The sequence below is a fragment of the Haemaphysalis longicornis genome, unplaced genomic scaffold (assembly GCF_048455015.1).
Source record: "Haemaphysalis longicornis isolate Haplotype H1 unplaced genomic scaffold, Haemaphysalis longicornis Haplotype H1 scaffold_2, whole genome shotgun sequence".
NCBI classification, from domain to species: Eukaryota; Metazoa; Arthropoda; class Arachnida; order Ixodida; family Ixodidae; genus Haemaphysalis; species Haemaphysalis longicornis.
In genome coordinates this window covers 245,548,791-245,562,514 of record NW_027526295.1, presented here as the reverse complement: position 1 = coordinate 245,562,514, position 13,724 = coordinate 245,548,791, and the positions used below count along the sequence as shown (strand labels likewise).

The window sequence follows — 13,724 nt, the reverse complement described above, 5'->3', positions numbered from 1 at the left end:
CGCTGAAGCCTCCATGTATTTTATTCATAGGCTGATACGCATGGAAGTTAATTTTGCACCAACTAACTCAGATTATGCTGCGACTACGCGTAGAGTGTGATCATGACGCCAGGATGGAGAACTCGCTTCGGGTGAATGAGTGGTATTAACAGTAACGGGCTTAGGACATCTCCTTGAGGTACTATTCTTTCCACTTCATAATATGGTGTTGGGTTTCCTTCTGTGCACTTGGAAAGTTCTAGTCTTTCAAGATAGTTCATGCTTATAACCTTCCGCCTAAGCCAAGTGCAATAAGGCGGGGGGTGGGATGCTAGGACTCAATTGTCGAAAATGATGTCTATAGCCGCTCGGTTTTGTCGAAAGTCATTCAGTTCCTGTGGATAGAGCTTTTTGGTTTTTATGTACCAAGTTGAACTTCTGACGATCATTTTTTCCCTGGATTTTTCCAACGCAACTGAGTATTGTTATGGGTAGAAAGGAGTCGCAATGTACCGGTGGTTCACCGGGCTCTAAAATTGAGCTGATATTCGTTACCTCGCAATCAGAAAGGACGGCGCCATTCAGCCAAGTTTCATCATAATGCTCCGGACGACGCAAAGAGAACTGCGATATACGGGAAATGGCCTCATATGGGGTTCCGTCATAACCAGGGTAGAACGTTTCTTGACGTCGGAAACGGCTGCGTTGAGTTCCTATATTAGGAACTGGAGGTCCAGTCAGGCACGGCAGCTGCCGGTGGTACGAAATGATTGATGTGTGGGTGCGTCTATGTGAGTGAGCTTGAAGACAGGGACTTGCAGTATAGTGCTGTTCGACTGATTCGGTGACGGGAAATGTTTTAGTGCGACGATGGCTCTCTTAATTGGTCTAACTGCTAGATATTGTTACGCATGCCCTTTAAAACGGGGCAAATGGGTGATTAGGGTTTGCGAATATGTAATTTAGCGCAAAAAATATTACCATTGGTGCTCGTTTAACTTTTCCAAATGGCACCTCATATGTGTCCGACTAGTTTGTAGCAAATTTTATATATTTATGGTGCTTCGCATCCTCCTGCTCCTGCGAATGACTTGTAGCCTTTCGTGCTCTTCATCAGATAACATATGCATATCTGGCTTGAAACTTTGCTTATTAAAAAAACAGAGTCAAATATCTTGATGATTTACGATGATACAAGGACACATGATAGGAATAATATCATCTCTTGTTGCTGCCGGCATCCTCATGTCGACTCTTTCTCTATTGGTGTCGCAGCCAGTGCGCTTCTCCCTTATGTCTTTCTAACTTGTCATTTTGGAGTCTTCAGGGCTGCCACAGAACAGCTGCGTATTTTATTTGCTACTAGAACTTCTAAAGTGAGGGCAGTTTTGGACTCGCAAGGAACTGCTCAAAACTGCCGTGGACAGGCAAATAAAAGAAAACATTCATTTCAGCTGGGGGCGCATCTTTATCGAGATAACATGGTAAAATTTTGCAATGATCACTTCTCCTGGTTTCGAGGTCGGTGGACGAAGAAAATTTAATAGTGCAGCAGCATAGGACAAATAAACGTCAATGCACCTTCCGACTGCCCTGATTTTCACGTAGGCAAGGTTGCTATCATTAAGAGCCCTATTAGATTAATTTATCAGCAGGGGGGCTCGTCCCGTTCCGTGGGAAATCGTGTGGAATCTCGTGGTATGTGGTGAAGTCACTGCAGAGATTTCATCCTATGATTGAAGCACCAAAGGCGTTGCCTGGCTTTATTTACGCAAATATAAATGTAAAGTGCTGGCTTTCAATTACAGTCCTAACACATGCGTATTTTTCAGTTTCATGAGCCGGCACGGTGACTATTGCTACTGGCGTATTGTTGCGGAAAGCCTACCCACGCCATTCAAGAATGGTACATGCAGAAAATGGTAATAATTTAACATACAGTGATCTTCAACAGGAGACCCAGACATAAGAATGAATAGAAATACGAGTACGCATGTGCGGAGTATAGTCGGCGGGGGTCTGCTAACTTTGAGCGTAGGCTAAGCACGTTCTAATTGAAAAGTGAGTTCAGTTGGGCGTTCATAAACGGTTTCGGAGAATGGGTTGTCTAAAGCCAACTGTCTCGTACTCTGAAGCCGTGTCGCGAAGCTGAAGAAGAGAAGGCCACAGGGGTATATTGCGACTTTTCCCTTACGTCACATTGTGTAACTGCGGTACGCTCGGCTCGACACTCCCACCAGTAAGGGTTGAGGCACGCAGAAGTCGGTTGAATGCAGTTGGGGACAACACGATCACTGTGAGGCTGTCGTAATTGTTTGGGCGTAAAGCTGGGACTTAACCTTTTGCCGTCGCCAAGACTTCTGACGCCAATACATTAGTGTTCGCGCGCCATAAACTGCAACATTCTGGTGGTACAAAGACGACGGGAGTTCGGGCACCAGACTTTTTGTTTTGTTAGTGACTGGCGTGAACTCGCTTCAGTTCATTTCGATATCAGTAGTGTCAGACATGTTCCGATCTTCTGGTTGATGGTCAGCCGCACGCTTCACGAAACGTGCGGAACGAGCGCGGAAAGGGGGCAGAATGAATGATAGTACAGCGGTAAAGAAAGAGGACCGATTATTTGCCGTGCCTGCGAATTGGATGAGCGCGCGATCCTCGTGTACCCCACTGCACTGCCGCCGGGCCGACGCCGCGGTGGCGGCTCCTCCAGGCGAGGTTCGCATTACCACCATGCCTCACTCAGCGGCACATTAGTCACAAGCGGCCCAGAGCGCCCTGCGCGGTGCACCGTTGCAACCGCTACCAGCACTGCGACCGGTTTTGCTTCCCTCGGCGCCGAGAAAGGCTTTAATACACGCACGAACAATTTACTCTCAAAATGTGCACGCAGACATTTTTCACACTAGAAAACATTTGACCAGCGGGACTATAACGCTTACACAATCCTCGAACCAAGCAGACGCAATACTAGACCATCTTCTTTCTTAGAAGGCGTTGAATAACTATGCCTTAAAGGGGCCATGCAGACAAAATAAAAGTTTGTTTCAGTTGAAAGATTTCGTGTTTTATAGGGGCTGCAGCGCCTGCCCTGCAGCAAACGATGCCGTATTCACTGAGAACTTAATTCATTTAGGTTAAAATTTTGATTCTCCCGCCAAATCGTGTGTTTTCGTGACGCCTGCGATGAAGTCATGAGGGTGGGTATTAAAACGAACGTCCAGTGCGTCATTACATTTGCAGCCTGCAGCCTTGCTTACCGTCAGTCCTCCCAGACGGCGCAACCATAGTCAGCCGCGAGCCGTTGTCCACCTTTGCTTTGGTTTTGACCGTATTTGCACCTGGCTTGTTTTTGTTACGGTAGGAAGTAATCGTTTTGTGTAACACGGGCTATGCTCGACAAACAGGGTCACGTAAGACAACGTCGCTTACGCCAATCGGACAGTGTCGTGTGAGACAACTCCAAAGCGGCGGGCTGCTGTGCAGCTAAAACAAGCATAGTGCGCCCAGTACCAACAGCAGTGCGCATCGGTACTTCTATGTTTACGTGTATTTTCATACCTATTATTGTTTACCCCACTATTCTTACTGCTGTAAAGTGAATGTGCATTACATTTAAGCGCAAGTAGCTCGTTCGGCAAGCTTATAAGCCCTGCCTAATTTGCGTTTGCTTTTGCTGGCCTCAGCCAATCGTACAGCTGGGGACATATGACATCATAGATACTGCTGTGGGAAATGAGCTAGTGGGTCGCATGGCCATTCCTTTTTTTCCTAATTATACAGCTTATTTGAGCGAAGTCAGCGTTAAAAGTGTTGTCAAATTGATTCTAAAGATCTTTCGAATGAACGAAACGCGTTTTGTCTGTATGGCCCCTTTAATGCATGCGTGAATGCGTCCGATTCAGTGGCGCAAACGTCATTCAGTGGCATAAACGTTTTGCAAGTGTAGCGCGATCAGCGTAAGGCATACCAGCCCGCCTCAGAGTACGACCCATTAGAGACTAGGAAGTAGTTTGGATCGAGACATCTGAATAGGAAAGAAAAAGGAGAACAAAAAAAAAAATAACAGTAGGACTTCAGATTCTGCCACCCATTAACCTCATCACCTCGGGTCGCTTTAGTAGGCTGTGCTTACTTAGAAGTCTGCCTGATTCTATTTACGAAGACTCGGAATTCGAGCCCCTTAGGCACTCATGGAACTGCAGCATATGCCAGTCGCGAGCTTGGGAAGTAACTTTCACTAGTTTTCCCTGTCGGGAGCCAAATTTGACTTTTTACTTACACCGCTGTAATCTGGCCACTTCAACGAACCAGAAACGATTGATCTTTTTTTTTTTTTTCTCCAGCCAACGGTTCTTCTTTATACGACGAAGCTACTTAGAAGGCGCACGTATCCAGCTAAACCTCCCACTGTCTGCGACACTAATTTTCTCATTCGTGGCGACGGTAATGGGCTTCTGCCACAGGGATCTTTACCGTGTGTCGCACTCATTCATTCTAGAATCAGGTCGTCCGCAGTGTTAGCTGTCATTTGGACCTGCTGGATTCCCCTTTCAAACCTACGTGCGTCTTGCCCACTGCTTCGTCTGCTTTTTCTCTTCGCAATACATCCTGATTTTCTTTTTATTGGATGTTTTTTGCTTCTGCCTATAATCTCCTCATTTTTATTTTTCTAATCCTCTGCTGCTGATGCATTGTAGTGTTTAAATGGTTTTTTTTGTTCTTTTTCTCCCAAAACCTGTATATTTTCTTTCGGTAAAGCGCCCATTTACTGGCCAATCCCCCTGAGTGGGTTAGAGCCATCTACTGGGTACCACCACCACCACCACCACCACCACCCCCACCCCTGTCTCCCCCCTCTCGCTACTATTTCGGCGTGTTCTGTTTGCTTCCCTCTTGTATGCTTTTTCTGTCATCAGTCCTTACTACGTGGCCTAAGCCTTCTATCTCTCTGTAATTCTACCCGCAGCGATGGCTCAGTGGCTAAGGCGTGGTGAGGCTGTGCCCAAAGCCGTGGGTTCAATTCCCTGCCACGGAGGCCGCTTTTCTGATGGGGGCGAGTGAGTGTGTGAAAAAAAAAAAAAGGCAGCATCTCCACTCCGTGGATGATGGCGAGGGTGCGGAGTACGGGGACTCGAAATGACATCCAAGTTGCGCCCCGAGTGACATCCGATTTGCGCCCCGACCGTCATTCGATTTGAGGCGTGAATTGCACCTTGATTATTCCCTAAATGAAACTGCAACTCACGGCTCAAATCGAATTTCGCTTGATTTTCACTTGATGGTGGTGTGCGCACGGATAGACGCGGACGGACATTGGGAGGTCCTAAGGTACTCCGCACCGTTACAGGTGAGGGAGTAAGCCGTTTGAATCTAGGGTACTAATTCACGGTCGTAGCCCAATGGATAAGATGACTGACACTAACTCTGTCTGGTCTACCAGACACAGGCTCGAATCCTGCCGGTGCCTGTGGGATTTTTTGCGATTGTAAATTCTATGCGCGCGGACGCGGACGGACATTGTGGGTCCTAAGGTACTCCGCACCTAAAACATTTTATTGAGACATGCTTCAGGCGATGATGGTTGGGCGAGCCCGGTGGGGGGCCTTTTCTAGTCCGGGAAACCTTGGTCCGCGCTGGCGGTGAAAAGCGAAAACGCCTGTGTGTTCCAGATTTCAGCGCGCGTTAAAGATCCCCAGGTGGTCAAAATTAATACTGAGCCCTCCACCACAGCGCGCCTCATCGCCTGTGTAGCATTGGTGCGTTAAACTTATCAATCAATCAATCAATTCTCCGTAATTTCTGCTATTGCCACGAACCATGCGTTCTGTTTGTATACATCTGTTTTGTTTTTACCATCTGGCGGCGCCCGGCTGTGTGATCAGTATTTCAAGCAAAGCGCATGTATCATTTCCTTTCTTTGGAGTGCCGCACGGGCTATCTTGTTTTCACGGGGAGAGTGTTTGGCCCTGACGTCACTAGCCTGGAATATTCTTCTTTTATCTACAGTGTTGTTGTAATTCGACGTTTCGAGAAACAACAGCGCCGAAAGATAAATACCCCCGGGGCCGTCGCCGCGGTATTTGATTCGCCGACACTTGCCTGCGCACGTCACTTTATTGACTGCTGCTTCACTGCCTGTTTATTCTTTGAGTTGTTGGGGAGCACAAGTTCGCTCCAATAAACTTGGTTTTCCTTCAAGACAGTTGCGTCGTCTTTGGCTACGTGACACTATAACCTATTCGTGCCTCTGGTCTCCCGCGAACGCAGAGGTTCGGCTTTTTTGTTTAACTTAGCGGAGTAGTGGTTGAGCTGCCCCTAAGTTTAAGGGAAAGTGAAGTGGTTTTAGAACTAAAAGAAAAGTTGAGCCGCAGCAAGTAAAAATTGCACAGTTTCGTTGAATAATATATTTTTGCCATAGTTGCAATGGAAGCGGCACAATACGCAAACAAGAGTTGCCCGTAGGCCGGAAGGGCGAAGAGCGCGTGCCAAAGCCAGCCGAGAATGCGTCATAGCTAGACTTCCGGCCGCAGCGCCCGCCTGAGCCACTCTTTTCGCCTTGCTTCCTCTGGAGGCTCGCCACAGAGAATACTACTTGGTTTTGTTGTGTGTTCTTTATAACATTTGCACAATTTTCAAGCCCGAAAAGTATACACGAACACCTTGTCAGACATCTGTCACCATGTCGCGTTCCTAAGAAGAATATTATCATGTCGTGGCCGTGCCTGACGACAGCAAATATACTACACTACGCTTACTGCGTTGTAAAACGCTCCAATGAGCTGTTTTTGGCAGCGATGGACACCAATGTTGATATCTAATGCGAGAGGTGGGGTAGGTGGTGAAAACAGCTATACTTGGGTCCGGGATGTTTCTTTCATGCTCCAGAAAAGAAGACACGTCTGCTTACAAAATATCTAATTTTCTAGAAGCAAAGGCCACATTATGAGTTCTTTTTTGCTGCAGGCCTTTAAACTGTGTTCAAAAACCCCCAAAAAATGATCAGTAATTATCACGCGACTACAGAAGAGTTGAAACTTGGGCTGGTTAAGCGAAAAAGTTACAAAAAATTTGGGGGTGGAAGGGGGCAATTTCCTTGCGTTTTTTAGCCATTAGAATACAAAATGTGGCGAAAAAGTAATGAGCGGGGCTTTGGTAGAAAAAATAAACGTGTTCATATACCGCGCCCAGCTTTTAGACTGACACAAAATATACCAGCTTTTAATCTGACCCAAAAACTACCCTTATGTACAAAAAGAATGCGCATAAGGTGGTTAAGAGTACATTTTAAAGTAATCACAGCAAAAAAAAATTACACCATCTTCCCGTGGGGAACCCTGATGAGGATGCGAAGCATCGTGGCGGTTCCGTGTGGTTCCATTGTGTTGCCGTTATGTTGAGTGATCTGGTTCTTGCTAGCGCCAGAGGGAATTCCGCGTCCGGGTCCACACCGGTGGCAAAGGCACGCAAGTGCTGTTGTGTTACGGTGAGTAGGCGGTGGTTCTCGAGGCGCCGAAACTCGTCCATCATGTTCTTGTCGATGTTGTCTCTGTGGTAGAATCGGTAGTCTCCGTCAGCCTTGGTGAGGTAAAGGTTGTTGACATTGGTGCACCGGCTGAGAGCAATGTACACGCCCTCCTCTTCGCAGCTTTGTCTTCTCGTTCTTCTTCTTCGGCGGTTCCCCTACGGGAAGATGACGACGGTGGTTGAGCGCGAACCTATCTCGTGATGGATTCTTTGGTTGGCCAATCCCTAGGGGCATCCTGCCACAATCAGCATCAGAGGCGCTGCGGACGGGGCTGGTTGAGCTGCAAGGCGCGTGGCGCTTCCCGCCACAGCTTTCCCACGGGAAATTCAGCATCCCCCTCTAAAGTTTTCAGTTCGTCGTTTCCGTTGACGTTCAGCTTCGCGTGCCTTCGTTGTATCAGTAGCTTCTTGACGTAGTTTGAACGAGTCAAGGACATAAGGCGCGTTCGTAGCACTTTCTCCTGTCCCGGATTTGTAGCGTATCATTCTACTTCCGGCCACCGTAGTGAAAGGACGTAGGGTCATGTGCTCCCAAGGGGCGGCAATTGCGGCGCAGCCTAGCCGCGGAAACAGGATCGACGCGAATGATAACGAAGAGTATCAGATTATTTTGCCATCTCTGCCTACCGGGCGTATCGTTTTAAACACAGTTTTTCTTCATGGTGACGTGCGCGCTCGACCTTTTCGAGTAGAAGATTTCAGGGACACGCTGGCCAAGTCTGGTATGCTTTCCGAGGTAGTTGCCTTGGGGACATATCAGATAAACCACACCTGGGCGGTGACGTTTAACAGCCCCGAAGCGACGAAAAAGATGCTTGCGACCGGCGAACTGCAAGTGAAGGGACGGCGCTGCCTGGTCATCGACCCGCAGGACCAAGAAGTGAAATTGAAACTTCACTGGCTGCTGTACGGTGTTGCGGACGAAGACATTCGGGCGGCGTTTGCGGCATATGGCAAAGTTAGCGAAGTCACCCGGGAACGCTGGCGAGTACAAGGTGTGCACGACAGAGGTTCCACCACCCGCACCGTGCTCCTCAAGCTGAAGGCCGGACTGAAGGTTGACGACTTGCCCCACCAAATTCGCGTGGCAGGTGAACTGGCTCTCGTTGTGGCCCCCGGTCGTCCCATGCAGTGCCTGCGCTGCCACACCGCCGGCCGCGTACGGAGGGACTGCCAGGTGCCGCGCTGCTCCCGATGCCGGCGGTTCGGACACCGAGAAGAGCAATGCGTCAAGACGTACGCGAATGTGACCGGGTCCACGGAGAGATTCGTTATCCGCTGCGGTGGCTCAGTGGCTAAGGCGTTGCGCTGCTGAGCACGAGGTCGCGGGTTCAATTCCCGGCCGCGGCGGTCGCTTTTCTGATGGAGGCGAAAAGCAAAAATGCCCGTGTGTACGAGATTTCGGCGCACGTTAAAGATCCCCACGAGGGTCAAAATTAATCCGGAGCCCTCCACTACGGCGCGCCTCATCGCCTGCGTTGCGTCGGCGCGTTAAACCCTACAATCAATCAAATCAGAGAGGATTCGTTCGAGTTGCTGATGGACACAGCGGAAGCTGAGGAAGCAGCGAAAGGTGTGGGGGAGCATTCGACGGTGGAGGCGTCGGCTTCTCCAGGTGAACCCAGCGGTGACGGTCCCAAGGACCCAGGCAACGGCCGGCAACCGACAGAGGCGTTCCCACCTTTGCCTGTCCAACAGGCGGAAGGTGGTGTTGACGCCCCCTCTGTGGAAGTCACAACGGATGCAACTGAGCCATACAAGATGGAAACGAACGTCGCCTCTCTTGCTAGCAGCGTCAACGCGACCGCCAAGCGGTCCCACGACGAGGCCGGCCACAAGGAGGGGGTGGAAGAAGGTGGCACCGGAGAGCCGCCGAAAAAGGCGGCAGTCGCGCGGCGGTCGTCCCTGCGACTAAGTTCAGGCCGACCACAAACAGCCGGATACAACGCCGGGACAACTACAGCCTCCGGGAGGCCCGACAGCGGACGGACACGCCTAGCGACGGCGTGACGAGAACGGTAAGCACCATGCTCCCGGCCTCCACCCCTCGTCTTTGTTTAAATGCCTACTGAAGCTCAGTTGACCTTTGCTACGCTTAACGTTCGAGGGCTCTCAGCAAAAAAGAAGCAAAGTCAGGTGCACCGCCTACTTACTGAGCAAGATTTAGACGTGGTGGCATTGCAGGAGACGAAAGTTGAAGGGGAGGATGAGACCGGGAGCATGGTGCAGCGCTTCACGGCTAGGTATTTTGCGTGTGTCAGTCATGCTGTAGGAAACTCTGCAGGCTGTGTGTTTTTTCTGAAAAAGCATTCAGGCCTGGAGGTTGAAAGTGTTCGATCGTGTGTTTTTGGTCGTTTCGTTGTGTGTGATTTCGCATTGAATAACGTTGAATGGCGTGTGATATGTCTGTATGCACCGAACGCGAGAGAGGATAGGCAGAATTTTTTTCGCACTCTACGTCAATGCTTCACTGACGAGAGGCAAATTATAATGATGGGAGATTTCAACTGTGTGTTATCCCCGCAAGACAAGACAAGCAGCAGTCCTTACAAGGACGCAAGTACGGACTTGCTGGCCGAACTGATCGACGAGTTTGGGCTGGTAGATGTGGCAAAATGCCTTGAGAACGGTCGAGACGTGCGCTTCACCCACTTTCAGGGAACCAGTCACGCGCGGCTTGACAGATTTTATGTGTCACTCGAATTAATCCCCAAATGCCACTCATATAGTGTACATCCAGTATCATTTTCAGATCACTGCCTTGTTAAATGTAGCGTTGGGCCCAGAAAACAAAAAACGACCTTTTCTTGGGACCTCTGGAAATTAAACGCTAAACTTTTAAAGGACGAAATCTTTACCGATACAGTTAAGGAAAAAATTGAAGAATTTAAAAATGAGGATAATAAAATCGGAGAACAATGGGAATTATTCAAAGAAACAATTAAAGTTAAAGCCATCGAAAGATCAAGCTGCATAAGATACGAGGAAAAAATGGAAGGGATGCTACGTCACACTCTACAAAGATTAACTATAGAGGAAGGGAAAACACCAGGTGTGTTTAAAGATGACATAGGCAAACTGAAACATCAACTTGAGTTAATGGGCGAAGAACGCTATCGCGGAGCGCTCGTTCATGCGAGAGCTGAGCGATTAGCGATGGGGGAAACGCCCACCAAACGGGCGCTTGGAATTGAAAAAGCACGTGTTCGACAAAACACGATAGATAAAATCGAATGGGAAGAACGCACGTCAAGCAAAAAAGAGGACATCCACCAGTTTTTTTTTGAATATTACCAACAGTTATTCGCGTATCGGCCCTGTAATCTAGAAACCTTTCGAAGGGAGTATCTTAGCTGCATGCCAATTCTTGAGGACGAAACAAAAGACAGTTTGGAACAACCCATATCTGTTGAAGAAGTGAAGGCAGCTATAGATAATTTAAACCCTGGAAAGTCGCCCGGCCCAGACGGGCTAAGCGCGGCCTTCTATAAGCATTTCAAAGCCGAGGTTTCACCAATTTTAACGGCAATGTTTAATGAGGCATTCCGAATGAAAACCCTTCCACCATCGTATGCATCATCGCACACAGTTTTGATACCTAAAACAGAGGAAACTGAAAAATTAAAGTCTGTCACTTCATACCGACCAATAGCGTTGACTAACGTAGATTACAAGGTTTTTATGAAGGGGCTCGCGCAAAGGCTGCAAACAGTTATCACAACCCTTGTTGGACCGCACCAGACGTGCGGCATCAAAGGACGCACAATCACAACAAACATACACTCCGCGTGGTGTGTACTCGAGTGTTGTGACGCCACTGGATGTGCCGTTGCACTTCTTCAACTAGACCTTCAAAAGGCATTTGATTGCGTCTCACACGATATTCTGCTCTCTATGTTGGACCACATCAAAGAGGGAGCCGTCATTAGAGACGGAGTGACCCTGGCGTACCACAAGTGTACGACGCGGTTAATTATAAACAAGTCACTGGGAGCGCCCATTAACGTGCAACGTTCGGTACGCCAGGGCTGCCTACTCAGCCCATTGCTTTTTTGCATATACATTGAAATGTTGTGTTTAACTATTAAGTGCAATGCACTTCTTAAGCGACCCTGAACCTGCGTCCACCGGCGATGTCCGCACACGTGTAGATGGGCGCGCGCTGCCTGGCCGCTGACATGGCACATACCCACGTGGGGGATTGGCCAGGAATCTCCTCGTCTTCCTTGGCAACGGGGGGAGATGGGCGCGCGCTGCCTGGCCGCTGACATGGCACATACCCACGTGGGGGATTGGCCAAGAATCGGGCGTGAGAAGGGCTAATGCACCTGCTTAAAGGAGTACTGACACGAAATTTCAAAGCTGAGATCCGCTCTAGCAATCAAGTACAACGACAACACAAATAGGTGTCTGTGAATAAATGCATCTTTCTTTCTTTGTAGTTGTGTGTGTGTGTGGGATCTCTCTTTCGCGAACATTACCGAACCGCGCAAATTCAACTCGTGCATTCGCACTTTCACATTCTTCCCCTCGGGGAAATGCGGGGAATTTTTTATAAAGAACGATCAGATTCGAGGTTTCCGTTTACATACGCTTGAAGTGAAACTTCTTGCCTATGCGGACGATGTCGCGGTGTTTTGTCACAACAAGGAAAGTGTCGTTCACGTAGTCGAAATCGTGAAAAGGTTTGGCGTTGTCACAGGAAGCCTGGTGAACTGGGGAAAGTGTGTCGGGTTCTGGCACGGCGATGGGCCAACAACCCCAGAGTTTTTTGCCAACATCAATTGGGTTACTCATCTCGTCAAGTACTTGGGCACTCTACTGGAGTATTATAGAGACAGTGAGCCATATTGGCGTGCGCAAGCTCAAGAGCTGCGCGAGAAGGCTGACAATTGGAGGGGCTCTGGTTTATCGCAAGGGCAAACGTATGCAATGTATTTCTTGCCACCAAATTGTTGTACGTGATGCAAGTTCTACATTGTTCGCGAGTGAATGTGCAGAAACTTCACCGCGTGTTCGCGGTGTTTGTTTGGGCCTCAAGTTGGCAGAGAAGTAGCCGAACAAATATTTTCAGGCGAGCTCAGGGAGGTGGGCTAGGGCTGACCCACTTGTTCGTGCGACAGCTTGTTAACAGGTTTTTATTTTTTCGCGATGTACGCGATCCTTTTTTGAGGACTGTCTGTCAGTTTCGGCTCGGACGAGGTCTGCCCAATTTTGTTGTGACGAGCGGCCGCATGAGTGGTGGTCTCCACTGCTATTTAAAGGAAGTAGTCGACGCGGTGAGGTTTCTGAGCGTGCGTTTTTCAAAAGAGTATTTGAGTACTGTTATACGGAGGAAATTGTATAATAATGTATGTAGCGTTATCCTCCCTGTTCCTATGTACCGAGCCTTATACGCTGGAGGCCCTGGGCAAAACGTTCTTAAACGCGTGAAGAAAATGTTAGTACCGTCAGGGGTGAAGTCTTTCTTTTTTAAACTTCACACCAACACATTAACCACAAAGACATGGATGGAAGAAAGGGGCTTGTTTGTTCCGTGGGGTACGCACTGTGCACTGTGTAAAATACCAGAAACAGTAGATCACGTGTTCTTACACTTTTGGGAAGGTGTCTTCTTCTGGGACATTCTTCAGAGGACTATGCGCAAGGAGCTCCCCCTGAGCCCACACGGAATCCGTTACCTGGCAGTGGATGACGATGATGGTATGCCATTGGACATGATAATGTTGTTGGGCCTCCAGAGTATTTGGCGAGCACGCTCGGCTTATGTCTACAACGATGTAGACGCTCGGTCGTCGCGGGTGTATTTCGGGGAATATATTTCAAGGTATATAGAAGAACAGAAATTGCATGAATGTGTGCCGGAATGGCTTTCAAGTGTCGAGCCACTGGCAACGTTAAAACCCTTTTAAATGACAACGCCAGCCCTGGTCGGGTTGGTGGCGTTTTTTTTTCTTTTTCTTTTTTTTTCAGTTTGGTGTCATTCATGTGTTGAACCCTGCATGTATTATGTTGTAAAGTGCAAGGCTGGCAATAAAAAAAAGGATTTGTAGCGTAGTGGGAAGAGCACCGCGTACCTCCCGTTGCGGCCGGAGAGTCGTGGGATCGAAACCGGGTGCCGCTAACTATTTCTTTTTTTTATAGTGTGGTATCGCGGAGCTGTCGGTGTGGTATAGTGTGGTATCGTGTGGTATCGTGTGGTATCGCGGAGCTGTGCA

The 13,724-nt window shown here is 48.7% G+C and overlaps 1 protein-coding gene across 1 annotated transcript; it reads left to right on the top strand.

The window, feature by feature from the left end:
- The first annotated feature begins 8,237 nt into the window (after positions 1-8,237).
- Positions 8,238-8,821, top strand: LOC144168582 (uncharacterized). Its single transcript, XM_077697535.1, has one exon. It carries the CDS (start codon positions 8,318-8,320, stop codon positions 8,819-8,821), a length of 504 nt encoding a protein of 167 aa, XP_077553661.1. The 5' UTR covers positions 8,238-8,317.
- Positions 8,822-13,724: the final 4,903 nt, after the last annotated feature.